The sequence below is a fragment of the Tenrec ecaudatus genome, chromosome 15 (assembly GCF_050624435.1).
Source record: "Tenrec ecaudatus isolate mTenEca1 chromosome 15, mTenEca1.hap1, whole genome shotgun sequence".
Taxonomy (NCBI): domain Eukaryota; kingdom Metazoa; phylum Chordata; class Mammalia; order Afrosoricida; family Tenrecidae; genus Tenrec; species Tenrec ecaudatus.
In genome coordinates, this window is record NC_134544.1 from 11,494,188 (window position 1) to 11,511,364 (window position 17,177).

Below are 17,177 nucleotides of genomic sequence, written 5' to 3' on the forward strand. Positions count from 1 at the left end.
TTCTTTTCATTCATTTACAATAAAACTTCTCACATATATATAGTACTATATTACACACACATACACAAATGAGGGTAACACATCTTACTGAAAAATAATACATGATTTATTAAACAATGGTATAAAACTCTTCTTTATCAACAGAGCCCATCCATTTCTGAGACTATAACTCTTTATGGGAGTAGAAAGCCCAGTCTTTCTCCCTTAAGACACATCCCAACTTGTAAACACTACCCCACCAGGACTCTATGTTTCTGAAATCAGTGTTTCTATCTTTCTGGCTCTTTTTCAAGGAACTCGGTGTCCTTCAGCAGAGAGCACATCAACATGTTAACTTGGGCAGCCCATGAGACTGAAGGTGTGCTCCTTCAAAATGTTTTGGAAAATACAAGAGGTCTGAAGAAGCAAAGTCGGGACTGTAGGATGATGGAGTCAGGTTCCCCAATAAGACTGTCATGCAGTAGATATTCCACCCCTTCCAGCATGAGCAGCTTCACTGACTCCATGGCGGGGTGAGGGTGGGGGAATCCCATGGCTTGACATCCTTGGCCTTTTCTCGCGCCAATACAGTTTTCAATTTTCTTAAAACTTCTTCATAATCAGCCGTGTGATCTGTCATCTTTGATAGGTGAAGACTACCTATCAAGATTATCTCTTTGGAATCGCCCAAATATGTTCCACAGCTTCTAATCTGACCTCTGTGCCTTGGATTTAACTGGCCCAGGGAATCTCCCCAGAAGCCACAGTTGGAGTGAACCTTTTTAACAATATCCTCTAAGGAGACTAAGACAAGAAGACAAGTGCTTCATTGAGGGAACTTGTCTGCCACCATCTGCTGACCACAGAGCCATTTAAACGTGAATAAACCATGCACGTATGAACCGAAACCTTAGTAGCAATGCGTTCTGATGTAACCTCATGGATACACAACAATTATTGCCTATGTTGCACATGCACTTTCCTACTACTAATCCAACTGCCTGCTGATGTTGAAGTACATTCCCCAGAACGTGGAGGGCATAAGTATGCCTGTGGGCGTATCACATCACCAGTACAGTAACAGAGATGTGCCTAATTTCCAAATCCTGCTCCAAGCAAGAAAAAACTGCAGTGTGTTTTAGAAGGTTAGACAACTTAACATTTCAATGACTTGGGAGAATATTAATTTCTAGCTACTTGAACGCATAAAAAATAAAGCTTAACCTTTACGTAGAACAAGTGTTAACTGCTCTTTAGGGACTATGGAGATAATCCTTCTATTAAGAAGAATATTTTCTGCCTAAGTAAGCACAAGATTATGTTTTGGGGTTTGATTATTTTTTATCGTGTGTCTCTATATATCATATGGGTGTTCCAGTTCTGAGTAGAGACAGACAATGTAGGGTGAGTTGAAGTCAGGACAGGGCACACCTAGATGAGCCTTGTTCATGGATTTTGCATCTCAATGGCAAGTATATGTGGACCATTTAGTATTTATGTCAGTGGTAATCATACCATGTTGCACAGAGAAGCAAGAATGATGCCTTTCCTCAGAGGACTTACAATTAAATGTGGCGAGCAAACCTTAACCAACTGATAAAAAAAATTTAAAAGTGGAAATGTGGAAAATATTCCAAAAGCAACAAGTATGGCTTCGTGAGTAGCACTACATTAGGGGATGTAGACAGCGATGAAGAGGCCAGGGCAGTCTTCAGTGAGGACAGCCACAGGCTGGTGAGCAGGAGATGCGGATGAACTTTTTTAGCAAAGTAAAGAGCGTGGGCAAAAGTGTTGAGGTCAATGTTACAGGCCAATAAAGCATGATGAGTGATAGAGCTAAAGATGTAGGAAGGCTGGCAGACCCTCCAGGCCCAAATATAGACATGTTCTAAAACAATGCACATCACAATCAGACTTGTCTTTCATAAAAAATAAAATCCCTCCGACTGAGCTAAAGATAGGTAAGGGTAGATACTGGAGTTTGGAATTCTACCGCAACAGGGAAACATACAATGCTGACCTACATTCTGGTTTTTGTACCGCTTCAATGTCTACTGAGCATCCCTGTGTGTAGACAATAGCACAGCATCCTGAAATAACAGCAAGCAAGACAGGACTCCAATCTGTCTTAACAAGTTCTTTAACAAATCATTCGTTACAAAACAAAATAAATTCCTTTTATCATCCAGTTGATTGTGACTCTTAGAGCCGATAGAACTGCCTTATGGGTATCTATGGCTGTAAATCCTTATGGAAGCCAGCTTCCTTCTCTTCTCTGACAGAGAGATCGGTGGGCTTCGAACTTCCCATTTTTCTCTGGTAGCTGATCCAGGTAAATATAGTACAAATCACAGTGCAAGTAGCTATAAGAAGGTACAGACATGCATGTGGGCAGAGAACCAGGAGGACCAGGACAACATTTTTGTCCTCACAGCAAGAGGAATTAAAAAGAATATATATCAAATTTCAATATTTTATATGTATCTCTTTTGATTCCAACCCAAACCAAACTCACTACCATCAGTCCATGACGACTCATAGGGACCCTGTAGGACAGGGAAGAACTGCTTTGGTGGATTTCTGAGACTGTAACTCTTTATGGGAGTAGAACGCCTCATCTTTCTTCCTCAGGGCAACTGGTGGTTTCAAACTGCAGATTTTGCAGTTAGAGGTCAACGCATCCCACTCAGACTCCCTGTTGACTAGCACACTTAAATTTAGCTCACAGTTTAGAAACTACCACCAAAAGTTTAAAATCTGAATTTCATTTAAAATCAATTTTATTTTGTATTTTTTCTGAGCATGTATGTGCTAAAAATGCATGAGCCCATTGAGAGGCATGCACTTCTTCCCATTCAGGGGCCTCAAAGGAGGCCTTGTCACGCTTGGCTAATTGGTGATTAAATGACTGAAAGGCTGGTGTTTTTAAATCCCCAGGTTTTCTGCAGGAGAAAAATGTGACGGTCTATTTCTATAGAGAGTGTCAGCCTTAGAAACCCCATGTCGCAGCTCTATGCTGCCCTATAGGGTTGCTATGGGTTGGAATTGGCTTGATAGCGATGGCTTGGTTCCTACTGATGACTGTATCTCAAGCACAATGGGAAATGGTCGGTGTGAGCATGCATTCAATAACTATTTGACAAACAGATTAGTAAATGATGAATAAGGCACCGAGGCTGGAGATACTCAGAACTTGTCATGAAGATACAATACCTTGTATTAAAAATACTGAGGGATTATATGCAGTCTAAAATATGCCAGGGGAGTAGCATATCTTTGCTGCCATGACAATCCATCGAGACCCTGCAGGACACAGCAGAATTGCCTCATAAGGTTTCCAAAGCTGTAACCCTTACAGAAAGATTCCTGGAGAAGCTTTGGGACAAGAATTGGGCTGCTAACTGCAAAGTCCGAAGTTCAAACTCATCAGCTACTCCTCCGGAGAAAGATGAGTGTTTGCTCTGGAACCTAGTTCAAGTCTTCAAAAGCCCTGGGGAGCAGTCTGACTCCATCCTATGGGGTCACTATGGACAACTTGATGGCAGTAAGTTTGAAGTTTGGGAGCAATTTGTATATAAACCATCACATCTTTGTGACAGTGGCTGGTGGGCTCAAACCACTAACCTTTGGGTAAGTTTAACCACTGTGCCACTAGGGGAAGGCAGGTGAGTGATTATTTCTGGCCTGGATGGGTGGAGAAAGAGGTACAGGACAGAGTACATGAGCTAGAACCTGCATCAGCCTTCCCCAAGGCACCGTCTTACAACAGGTTCGCTTACTATGTTCTCTACAAGCAATCAGGATCTCCTATAAATTCTACACAGGTTGAAGTGAGAACCATCCCATACAATGACCGCTAGCTCCACGGAGCACTTGAAACGTGGCTCTTCTGAACCGAGATGTGAGGTACACAGGTGATTTCAAATAACTAATATTAAAAAGAGGAATAAAAATACACTGTTCATAGATTTCCTGGGTATATATTCAAATGAGAATTCTTTGGATATTATGAATGGAAATATACTCATTCACACTCTTTGCTGCCTGCTTTTGCCAAAAGTTTCCTCGAGAATTTCGGATGACATAAGCAGTCCATACTTGTGTCTCACTGTGTATTTCTTTTGGACTGATGAGCTAAACAACATATTCAGAAATATTAGAGATAGCTGCGCGGCATGGAGTATACTACTCTCAAACTTTTAATTGTTAAATGACACACTGCAGAGTTGAACAACTATTGAAATAGCAACAATTGCTTGATATGTAAGGTATGACTGAAAAAAGGACTTAGAAGAGTTCTTAGCATGATTTATATTCAAGCCCAATAATTTATGTATATCTATTGCCGAAATCAATGTGTGAATAGAACTTAGCCATTCAGTCCCTTTTGATTTGTTTACACATCACTGTTCTTTGAACCTGTTGACTTGTAGAAAATTTATATGCACAAGAAATTGGTTTACCATTTGTCTATTCGGCACTTATCGAATGTTACAATTTTTGTTTTAGCTTTGAAATGAATTTTCCTCCAGCCTTTAGACAAGGGACAAACCTCACAAGGAAACTTCTGGGCAATTTCAATGGCCATGCCAAGGACTTCTTGTTTTCATGGGGTCATCAAAAGGGAACCATTTCCTGTCATCTTCAGACAAAAATTTATCTGCATTTCTACTCAGTGTTACTAACTTTTCACTTTATAACAGTCCCACTGGCATCCAGCGACTGTAATTCGCTGTGACACTGGAGGATGGAGTAGAACTGCCCTGTTGGTTTCTGAGACTGCACATCTTTACAGAGTGGAAAGCTCTTTTTTCTTCCAAGGAGCAGCTGGTGGTTTACAACTACTGACCTTGTGGTGGGCAACTCAATGCCTAACCACTATGCTGCCAAGGGTACAATTTTGTAAACTTGGCCTTCTCTGAACTTCCACTTTCTTATGTCCTGTTAACTCCTAAACAAGAGCAATGTGTCTTTTCCCATAGAATTCCCCAGAGACTAAGGTGACTACTAACCTCGACATTTGTCTAAAACAATAGGCACTTCTCCACCCTTCCTTTCTCTCATGTCTATCATAAGTGACACAGAGAAATGGATCTGTTTAAGCCGAGCTGAACTAATTCAACAGACTATTATGGGACTTCTTGTAGTGCATTGAAAGTATTATTCTCTCCCCTATTAAAGTATCTCAACCATGACTGGCTTAGGGTGGTTCCGTCTAAAAAGCAGCACTTTCACAGTGAGTGTATATCAAGTTCTGTCCTCAGTTTCTTCCATTTTCATCCAACACTCTTCCCAGGCGAACTTACTAGGTGAGAAAGTCAAGCATTCAACTACTTACTCTACATATGTTCTAAACTGATGACTCATATATGCCTTTCTGGATAATCAGATCATATTTCCAAATGATAATTTACTACTGAGAAAAAATATATAAACTTCTAGAATAGTGCCCATCCTAAAGAAAGGATATCCAACAGAATGCAGAAATTATCAAACAGGATTATTAATATCACACGTAGGTAAACTTTTGTTGAAAATAATTCAAAAACAGTTGCAGCAGTGTCCCAAAAGGGCACTGCTAAGAATTTCGGCTCGATTCAAAAGAGGAGATGAAATAAGATATATCATTGCTAATATCATATGGATCTTGACTATGAAAGGAAAATACTAGAAAGTTGGTTACCTTTGTTTCATTTTCTATGCAATGGCGTTCAACTACAGAGCTCTTAAGAAATGATGTATCACATTTGGGGGAATGAAAATTCCAGAACACTTAATTGTGCTCCTATGGAGTCTGTATAGAACAAGATGTAGTCTGTCATTCAGAACAAGGAGATGCCACATGGCTGAAAACAAAAAAGGTTTGTGTCACGTTGAATCAGTTCACCATACGTATTCAGTGTGCATGCTGGGCAAACAGACTGAGAGGTCGGGCTACATGTAGAAGTACTGGCATAAGAATGGGAGGAACACTCATGAACTACCTGAGCTATGGAGATGACAAAACCTTGCCTGCTGAGGGCAAAGAAGACTGGAAACTGATGAAGATTGAAGACTATATAGATTCCAATATAGTTTGTAATTCAACAGTAAAAATCATAAAATCCCTCACAATGGGATCAATATTGAGGTCACAATTACAAATGGAGGAAAGATTGAAATTGTCTAGGAGCTACTTGAATCCACAATTCATGTCTACAGTAACAGCAGTCAGGAAATAAAATTTGCATTGGACAAATTTGCTGCAAAAGACCTTTTTAATGTCAAAACACACAGCTGTCACTCTGAAGACTAAGGTACACTTAAGCTATGCCTCATATATTTAAAAACTGAGTATTGAATAATGGAGACTAAAGAATTTACACATTTAAATTATGGTATTGACAAAGAATATTGAGTACACCATAGACTGGGAGAAGAACCAACAACTTTGTGATAGGAGAAGTACGGCCTGAATTATTTGTAGAAGAGGGGATGGAAGGCTTTGTCTTATGTAGTTTGGACATGTTACCAGGAGGGACCAATCAATGGAGAAGGGCAGTATACTTGGTAAAGTAGAGGACCTTTTTTATGTGGACTTTAAAAAGGAGGGAGCCTCTTAGGAAGATAGATTGACACTGTGGATGTAAAATCATCTCAACTGTAAATCCCACTGTGAAGATCAGGCAGTATTTCATTCTGTTGGACACAGACAGGGTTGCTCTGATATGGAACCAGTCCAATTGCACCTAACAACAATAACACCATGTGATTCCACGTTGCCTAGAGATAAGAAGAGGATTTGAAGTGCTTCCGGTGCAATGTGGAGTTCATCTCTACAGATCTGAGACACATCTGAATTTGATGTGCTGGTTTGCAAATCATTTACACATAAGACAGCGGTTCTCAACCTGTGGAGGGCAGTTCTCAACCCCGCACAGGGGTCGCCCAATTCATAACAGTAGCAAAATTACAGTAATCAGGTAGCAACAAAAATCATTTTATGTTTGGGGGGGGTCATCACAACATGAGGAACTGTATTAAGGGTTGTGGCATGAGGAAGGTTGAGAACCACTGACATAAGAGACCCACTTCTCCAAGACAGAGAAAGAATATTTACTGTCACCAAGTACTTCTCTTTCAAACACAGGGCTTAAAATGGTTTCCTCTGAGCTTTAAGATACACCCAGAGAGAAACTGAACTGAATAAAGTAATGGTGCTACCTGTGAAGGAAATTGGTATGTTGTATTTCGCTGTACTGTAATGGAAATTCAAATTTAGCATACACAGTTTTAACTGCTGCCACACGGTTGAAGGTAATTGAAGAATAATTTAAATTGGACACTTAGCTTTAACAAGGGATGTGATAAGGCTGTTGTATAAAGCAACTGAAAGATCCTCCTGCCTCCTCCTGCTGGAGGCCCATGGACACTGCTCAGAGACGCATGGGTCTTTCCTAGGAAACAGAGTAAAAAACAACTGATGCAGAAGAGTCTGGGGACAAGCTTCTCAGTGGTTGGCTTTTGGCTCAGAATTTCCTTTGCTCTAGAACTTTGTGCACGCTTCCCATTCTGTATGCTACACGTTTTCTCTAATGTTACAATAGTCTTATCTGCCTCAGAAATTTCTTGTGAATTTAAAATAAGTAATACTTGCAATCCACTTAGCCTAGCACCTCTTAAGAGCTTATTGAAGCCCAAACACCAAATAGCACAAGGATGGGAGGGTCTGGTGGGAAGAAGAAGAACCAGGGGGCAGCTGAAGAGATTGCAACCAAAGTGTGTGAGCTACATGTGGGTATGGACTATTGAATGCAAACTACTTTCCTCTGCCAACTTCCACTCGAGAGACAATCTAAATAAAAAGGACCACCAGCACCCAAAACACAATCCATCAGGGATAAAGGAAAATGTCCTTTGGGAGGGAGTCAATCACAGGTAATATATTTGTGTGTGTGTGTGTGTGTGTGTGCCCGCTTGTCTGAAAGGGACCCATTAGCAATGGCAGTCTGCTCATTATTTCCACTAAGGCTGCTATTTCAAACGTGTTCTATTGTTAAACAATATGATGAAGATCGATTGCTTTTTACTGTGCCACATTTTCCCCCAAGCCGACAGGCATTTTCTGCTTGAATACACTCATGCGCAGCCACAGGCGAAGGAAACTCAATCCAGCTCATCGCTTGGTAGACCAGGAAGCAAAGTAAAAGAGATGGTGACTCCAAGATGCACAGGATGGGCTCCAGTACCACTCGGGGAACCATGAGTTTCCTCCAGTACCTTATTGAACTACAGTTTGGGAAGTCCCCCCAGACTAACTAATCCCCATTTTATCTGACGAGCAGAAAGCGAGAGGGTATGCTACAGGACCTCATTTGCTTGAACCTCAAGGTGCAAGCTTAAATAAAAACCTAAACTTAATACAAGTGCATCCAGTTTAGAGTGCAGAGAAAAATCACCAACACACTGTTAACAACAACAAAAATAGTCTCTCTTTTTGTACAGAGTGAGAGAAGGTATCTAGGTACATATTCTCTGGCTTGACGTTTAATATTGGATATTGAAGGCATATTTTAAGATAAACAGCTGAAATTGCTTTGATCAATTCCTTTAAAAAATAACTGAAACATATTGAGGTAATAATTGAATGTCAGTCATCATATAAGTTTTTTAAATTGCTTTCAACCTGGTGGAAAAATAGCAGCATATGCCAACAGCAAGGATCTAACTATGATAAAAATGCGTAATCAAATTAGCTGTGGTGATGGGGCATAATGTTTATTCAAGCAGAGCTGTCTATTGCTGTATATTGATGAAATGTTTCTGCTTGAACATAATGCAGGCACATGATTAGTACGTTTGCCATGAAATTTGAATGTGACGATGGTATCTACCTGTCAAGATGTGCTCAACTTAGATAAAGAGCACTTATGAGAGATGGGAAATTCACATCTATGATCATGTCAAGCACATTCTTTTTGTGTATGTGTGTGAATTCAGGTGCAAATAACTTAAGAGAAAGGCTGAGAAGAGATATGAGAATGAGAGAAAAATCAGAAGCAAGCATTTACTCAGCCAGAAATATAGGTAGACAGAGGTTGAAATAGATACATTCTACTTGGATTAGCACAAATTTCAAACCTTTAGGAAGACAGAGCTTCCTCGTGGTGTGGTGGGGTACCTATTGAGCTGCTAGCGACACAGGTCAGCAGTTCTAAACCTCAAGCCACACCAGGGGAGAAAGAGGAGGGTGTCTGCCCCCATAAAGAGTTGTAGCTTTGGAAACCGAAAGGGGCAGCTCTACCCTGACCTATAGGGTCACTATGAGTCGGAATTGACTCCATGACAGTGAGTTTGAGTAGTAAGAATGGAATACATTTGAGTAGCAGAGTCCACTGGGTGTTAGCCACTTTAGAGGTTTACTAGTTAGGAGGGATCAAATTCTTTTATTTTAAATCATTTTAAAAGGGGCTTATACAACTCTTATCACAGTCCATACATACATCAATTGTGTAAAGCACATCTGTGCATTGCTTGCCCTCATCATTCTCAAAATATTTGCTCTCTACTTAAGCCCTAGGCATCAGGTCTTCATTTTTCCCATCCTTCCCCACTCCCCTCTCGCCCTCCATCAAATTCTTTAAGTGAATTTACGGATTCAATTCTCTCTACAACCCTATGAAGCTAATTTTATTAAGTCCTACTTTATAGATTAGGAAACCAATATCTGATGGATTAACTTTCCCCCAATGAAGAACGAGGGTAAGCTGTAGACAGTGATCACATATAGGTTCACCAAACTTCACGGTTCTAGTTTTTAAACATTGACTGATGCTATACTGTACCGATGCCCTATTGTTAAGTGCTGTTTTCTGTTAACAACGAATGATGAATGGGTTTCCTAATTTTATTAAACCTTTAAAAAACACACAGTACCTTGTCAGGTACAATACTAAATGTTTAGTTCTCTTTGCTATAGGATACCACACTCCACAGGAGAATATAGATAACATATCTCTTATAAACCTGAAGTTTGAATACATACTCTCTATCTAAATTTACCAAATAGAAAATAATCAGAGAAGGGAATAATTAAATATGTTCATACTCCTCAGGATGTTATAACAGTTGCATTGGTGAAATCCCAATCTTTCAAAAGCTGCAACTGATTTAAGAAAACCATGTGAACTCTTTTTAACATAAGGAAGGGAGAGTGTAAGGCCACTGTTTCTAAAACAAGTGTATGATAAAAACAGTATTAAAAAATCTTCTCTCTAGTCCAATTCCCTGTGGAGAATGTTCTAAAATAAACAGGATATGGTAAGCTAAGATGTAAGTAAATAAAAAAAAATAAGTTCAAGATACACCCTGCACCGTCACTGATGTTGTAAAGATGAAATTAATACTACTTGTTTCCGAGTTATATTTTAGAGCTCACCGCTAGAAACAGTGGACAAACACTTGGCCATCTATTGCTCAGTGAGGTAAAACAGCACCAGGTACAATCTTGATTGTGCTACCAAAGAGCAAGAAAAGAAAATATGAAAGTTTTCCAACAGCAGGGGGCCTGTATAAGGCCAGCTAACGTCACAGCCTTCACCCAAGAGAAGAATTTCCAGCCATCACCTTGGGGATGTGTTCATGGAAGGGAAGACCAAATAGAGCAAGCTAAGTTTTAAGTACATTATTTTGTGTAGTCTGCACACATTGTAAATCTCCAAATGACCATTGGCAGAAAAAATAAAAGTCCCCACCTCTGTGCTGAAGGCTATATGGTCGACTGTATAGGGATTTGGCTGCTCTTCAGCTCAAGGACTGGAAGGGTACCTACCCAGTAATGTCAGGACACAGGCCAGGATGGCGAGCAGGGCTCCAGTACTGAGGCCTGCGGGCAGCACATAGGCCTCTGCGTTACAGGTCTGGGCGATGCCATCCGCGTCACAGTCACACACCCGGATGGTGAGCGTGTTGGTGCTGCTGAGTGACGGGGAGCCACTGTCCACTATGAAGATGGGCAGATAGTACACAGATTGCTCCTGCCTGCGGAAGCCGTTTCTCCGGGTCAGGACCAAGGCTGTGTTGTCTGGGGTAAAGGAAGAGACAGGTGTGAACCCCTGTTTTCTGATGCAATCAGAGTTTCCAAGCTTTATTTACTTTACTGTTTAATTTCGAAATGAAGGGAAGCTCAAGCAATAATGCTGCTTTTCACTCAGCTATTGTGAGTATCACTAGACACAGAGACCGATTTCCAAATGTGGGTTAAATTTCCTAGCATTTATATATTTATGTCATTGTGCACACAGAGTTCTTGCCAAAACTCACTGTGATTGATTCCAAATGATAGAGTCACACTTAGTTGACCCTCTCAAATTGTGGTAAGTAAAACTGAACATGGAACTGTTTATGTTTATCCATGTTAAGGGACATTTCTTAAAATTTACCTATATGCTACATGCTTTTACTCACCAAAAACTTCAAGCCTTATAGAAAGGATAGTTGAAATGAGTAGGATAAATATTTTGCAGTTGCATTAGATAGCCCAAGTACACTCTATCAATGCACCCTGTCTTTGATAAATTCCAAGCCAAACATAGAAATAAGTACAATAAGTCACCCTAGGCTTATTTAATAGAGATGAACTTGAAGAGAGAAGTCATGTCATTATTTTAAAAGTTTATATCAGTTTATAGTGTTACCAAAGTCCTGTGTATATAAAAATGTTGTTATTGGAAAGATAATTAATTTTTGTTTAATTTATAGCCCAAATTCTATTTCATCCAAACAAGGTAATTATGAGAACTCCAGTAGTGATCAATAATAAATCTATATGTCAACCCTGTGATCTCCACGTCCCCAAAGTTAACTCTACTATTTCTATATTAACAATTTATCTAGGTGATTTATTGTAATGAACTAATTTGATCATTTACACCAGCTTTTGTCAACTTATCAGTCGCAACCCCTTTGGGGGTCGAATGACCCTTTCACATGGGTTGCCCGATTCATAACATTAACTAAATTACAGTCATGAAGTAGCAACAACAATAATTTTATGGTTTGGGGGCTCACCACAATTTGAGGAAATGGATTAAAGGGCCAGGCTTTAGAAAGGTTGAGAACCACAAATTTAGGTTCTATCCAGGGGACTGACTCCGATCTTTGGTGAAGTGCCGTACAACAGAATAAGCCGTTGCCAAGTCTTGTGCTCACAGGTTGGTTGGAATCCATCTCTGGGCCCACTCTGTCAGTCCTGCTCACCCAGGGTGTCCTGGGCGAGGAGAGGCCCCCTGCTTCCCATCATGTAATCTCCATCTCTAGGAATGACCCTTCTTAATGATGTTATCAAAGTCAGTGAGTCAAACCATGTTCTAATGTGATGCTTAGGACTCTCAATGGCTAGTTTTCAGATGGAGTTTCACCAAGTTCATAGAAGAAAATGGAATTAAAAGATCATGGAATTTCCCCACAAACTTCATGAAGCCCTCTTGTAGCTGTAGGGGCCTTTCTTCCTAGTATGTCATAGTGTTCAAGATCTCCTGAAATCTGTCACCCGGGGTTACTCTGCTGTTTTTTGAAGTACCATTGGCTTTGTTGCCAGAATCACAAAAATACATAAGCTACCGCAGTATTATAAACTGACAGACATGTGGTAGGGATAATTTATAGGCTGCTCTAAATTAACTTGACTTAATAAAAATATTAAAGATAAATAGGAAGGTCATGCAGTGTATTTTAATATATGCCGCCTTACCACACTGTCAAAAAAGATACCTATCCAATGCTAGCAGAAAGAATTAATGATGCTTTAATGAAAAAAACAAGCTAGAATCTGTTGTGTCTTCAGTGACAGCATAAGCAGGGACTTTATTTGAAAGTGGTCAATCTACTGCCTGTGATTAAAAATGGAATAAGGATACATATGTTTGATTTTGATATTACATTTTGCAGGGCTTTTAGGGAGCAAAACTATTCTCAGAATAGCATGAGTCAGATATGTTTATTCTCACAAAACAAAATGAACAAACAAAATGCCCTTTATTTAAGGATAAGGCACATATATGCCTCCCATTAGCTCAGATGGTGTATGTATTTAGTATTTTATACAGAAAGTGTTAGGAAGTTGTTGGTTTCTAAAATATCATAACAACAACAACAACAAATGGGGACGTGCATGCTGAAATGCATAGCATGCAAGGAAAGAGATGAAACAACTCAATGCTGTTTCCATGTTGTCTGCTTACTAAGAAGTCAACATAAGAATGGATTCCCTCGTTTTATCTGCACACGTTTTCCTTCAGAGTAAACCTGTGGGAGATTTGGGTTTGTTTACACTGGGGGAAATCTTCCAGTTGTGTGGCAGTACTGGCTATGCTCTTGCCAAGGGCCACCAGCAGTCATGGTGGCATGTGAAGACTCTTTCAGAGGGGTCAGATATGGCCCTCTCTACATTTGAGTTGGCTGAAGCCCAGGGTTAAGGTTAGGTCCTTCCCACTGCCATCAAGTCCCAGAGTTGGTATTATCCACAAAGCAGACATGCTTCCTTTCATATTGCGAAAGGAATTAAGCAGTGTCCCAATGCACAGAGAAAACATAGGAGCGATAATTATTTTCAAAGTGAAATTGTGAGCCAAAGTTGGGTGAAAGAAGGTGTAGGCCTCAGTCAAACGCATTTGTAGACTGACATCAATCTGATGCACAGACTGTCTAAATGAACGGAATATTTGGATTTTTCTTATCAGTAAGGGACATTCTCACGTTATATCAGTTGTCATTTTTTACAGAGTTAATATAAATACTTAAAAATTAAAATTAAAATGAATGTATCATTGAAATTAGAGAGTAGATCGTAGGTTCTCATGTTTCTTTTACAAGTTCCTATAAGCGTCAGTATCCATTATCAATCAAGAGAATCCCATCAGAGGTAGTTGTGAACATATTTCGTAGATGACCGTTAGGAAATTGGTATCAATCCTGTTCACCTTCCAGAGACCTGTTCCTTGGGATGAGTTGGAGTGATTTTGTTAGGCTTCCTTTTCTATTTCTTTGCTTTCTGAATACATTTGGTTTTTTGCATAGATTGCTTTTATTTTTGTGACAGAGATAAGACAGTAGGTCATGTTTTCATTGAAAATATTTAAAAATAAAGTTTTTCTAGGTGGAGATGGAGATAGTTGAATTATTTTCTTAATGTCTCAAACCATATCTATGTAACATGATCCTAAGTAAGGCCTTCCCCTCAACCAGTTAGCTAATCTGGTAATGAGCTTATGTTTGCCTAAGAAATCAAGTGCCTAGAACAAAAGAGAGGGGGGAATGGATCTGGCTTTTTCCTCAATTGGGATTTAGGCATAAGATGATTTAAATCACAACTTCTTCTTAATGACAGAAAATCCATAGATGAAAATTACTTCAGGGACTCATTGTCCCTTAATTAATTTTCCTGCTAATAAAAATAATCCATAATCAGCATTTTGAGAGTGGAAAGTACTTTCTTAAAATCTGTACCTACTGCCTGCACAAGTGACTGGAACAACCTCTTACCTTTATTATCTTTCAGCGAGAAGTTGTGATTGTTTGCTGCATCAGTGGTTAAGCTGAAGTAGAACTGATGTCCATTGGATGGCTCATCTTTGTCCACTGCACTGATTTTCTGGATGACCTTGGAACAGAGAATGTAAGGTGTGAATGCATGATGGTGTAGTCAACTACATCTTCTGAGGTGGCAGGAAGTGAATTTAGTGATTAGACACTTTTCAATAACTGCTACCTTCCAGAGTAAGATGGTGGAAGACAGAAGGCCCAGACACAGTCATGTGGACAAAATAAAAAGAGGGTTCTGGAAAATGAACTGTGTCTTATGGAAATTCTTGTTTGAATTTACTTAGGATCTTTGGGAATCAGAGGCAGATATGGATGAAACCATCCCAGGACCCAGCACAGGGCAAAGATCAAGCTGGTTGAGTGGAACCCATCCATAGACACTGCACTCCCCGAAGTGTGAGAATGTCACAGTATGACAGTCCTGCTGTGGAGAAATGGAACTGCCCAATCAAGCTTGACCTTTTACTTCTTCTTAAAGGAATCTAAACCTTTAACCACTGAATGGGGTTTTGATAACGCAGAGCTTTCCATGCTGTGGAATTTCCATCATTCCTATTAAGCCACATTTTAAAAGCATCCTTAATGTTAGTTTCTGAGCTTCCTCGAAAGTGTTGGGTTTGCTGAATCAGGCTGATTACCCTTCAGCTTCAAGCTCGCAGTTCCTTCAAGGCAACCTCTGCTGAGAAACTGTAAAGCAACTGCCAAGGAAGCGTGAGTCATTTGGAGGACCCTCACCTGCCCTGGCTGGGCATTCTCGCACACGGTGGTCTCGTAGTCCGTGGCGAATTCGGGGGCGTTGTCATTGATGTCCAGGATTGTGATGGCCACGTAGCCTCTCCCGATTTGAGATGGATTCTCTAATAAAGAAGAACGTATCTTATCATTGACTCTCACAGAAAAGTCATGATTCTACTCCTCCTTTACAAAAATAAATTAAAAACAATTGTAAGCCAACAAAATATTTGTCTCTTCAAAGCACAATTTTAATAATTAAATAATAAGCTTCAAATAAAGTATGGAACCATCACATTGCAGAAGCTATAAAGTCTCATGCAAATATTTACTATTTTACATAAATATGCAGATTAGGAGTGCCTAATTTCATATATGCAAATGTATGTAGAAGTGTGCTTATGTCTAAAAGTATTAAAAATAAAAATAACTAGTCAATAGCTGTTTTCCCATATTTCTTACTGGAATTCATATTTGTATTAATATACACTTATATTCACTGACTGTCATTGAGTCCATTCCAACTCCTAGCAACCCTATACAATGGGGTAGGACTGTCCCTGTGGGTTTCTGAAACTGTGTCTTTATGAGAGTAGCCTCATCTTCCTCCCTCCATATGTAGAAATATATAATATATATCCCACTGTCATGTAAATTATTATAATTCATAGTGGCCCTAAATAGGTTTCTGAGTCTATATAAACCTTTATGGGAGCCTAGAGTCACAATTTTCTCCTGAGAAGTGGCTGGTAGGTATGAACCAACAACCGTACAGTTAGTAATTCAATGCTTCCTTGACACCACGACTAGGTTGCAATAGAAAATACATTCATGTATTTTCTTTCAATGACTTTCTTAGCAGAAACTAAAATTACACCAATTTCAGAATTTACAAGACTGAGTGTTTTTGTTAGATATCAATGCAATGCTTTCTGTCAACAATGCAATCTCAGCTGCTCTGCATCAGTACAAACAGAACACGGGAAGGAGGACTGTGAAGAGACAAGAAGCTCTCTGAAGGTCACTCAAGGCCACTTTGTGGTAGGCATCTCATTTAACAAACTTTGTAAATAGTAGCCAACACGGCTAGTGGATATAATTACATATCGCAGCTTAAAAATGAGTAATTCTCAAGTTTTCTTCAGTTCAGAGAAGCTGGACTGAATGATGATGGTTCAAGTGGCATTTAGAAACTCATAACTTGATCTCTACTCCCAGTGTCTCTGCCCTAGCTTCATTTTCAACCTTTAACTTACGGCTCTCCATTGCGAGGACTGTGATGTTATGAACAGCATTCGTCTCTCGGTCCAGAGACTTGGCGGTTGTAATGACTCCGCTGTTGGCATCGATATTGAAGTATCTCTCCAAGTCTGTGTTCCTGTCAATTGAATACCTAATTGAATATTGGGGGGAAAAAAAGCTTCAATGTTGATGTTTGTTAAAATCATACCTTGTCAAAACTATTTAATTAATTCCAAAGAGAAATCAGTAAATCTTGCCGATCCCGTGATCTGTCACTTCAGTAATATAAATATATGCATATTCTATGTCCCTATTATGCAGAGTTTATAAGCTAGTAGTCCGTATTCTAATCCTAACATCTTTACTGCTTGCCTGTGGCTATGGACACACCCTTATAAACTTCAAAGTCCTTTATTAGTATGATGGCTCTGAAAGCAACTGACAATGTATTTCATTGTCCTGGCCCTGGGCGTATAGGTCCTTCTAAGACGAAACACAGGAAGGCACGCTAACCACTGATATACGTTATATCATCTCTTTGCTTGATGACACCGGTTAGATGCTAGTCATCTCCAAATGATCATGAAATATGTGTATTTGGAAAGAACTTTGCATGGGTTTTTAGTAAGCTTTTGAACCAAAAT

The 17,177-nt window shown here is 39.6% G+C and overlaps 1 protein-coding gene across 1 annotated transcript in view; it reads right to left on the bottom strand.

The window, feature by feature from the left end:
* Positions 1 to 10,766: 10,766 nt before the first annotated feature.
* CDH7 (cadherin 7) overlaps positions 10,767 to 17,177 on the bottom strand; it is a 136,253-nt gene continuing 129,842 nt past the window's right edge. Inside the window, exons 7-10 of the mRNA XM_075533207.1 lie at positions 16,548 to 16,684; positions 15,295 to 15,416; positions 14,500 to 14,617; positions 10,767 to 11,041 (exon numbers count right to left, since the gene is read on the bottom strand). Of these exons, the coding sequence (XP_075389322.1) occupies positions 10,767 to 11,041; positions 14,500 to 14,617; positions 15,295 to 15,416; positions 16,548 to 16,684 (652 nt within the window). The remainder of the gene's footprint in view (positions 11,042 to 14,499; positions 14,618 to 15,294; positions 15,417 to 16,547; positions 16,685 to 17,177) is intronic.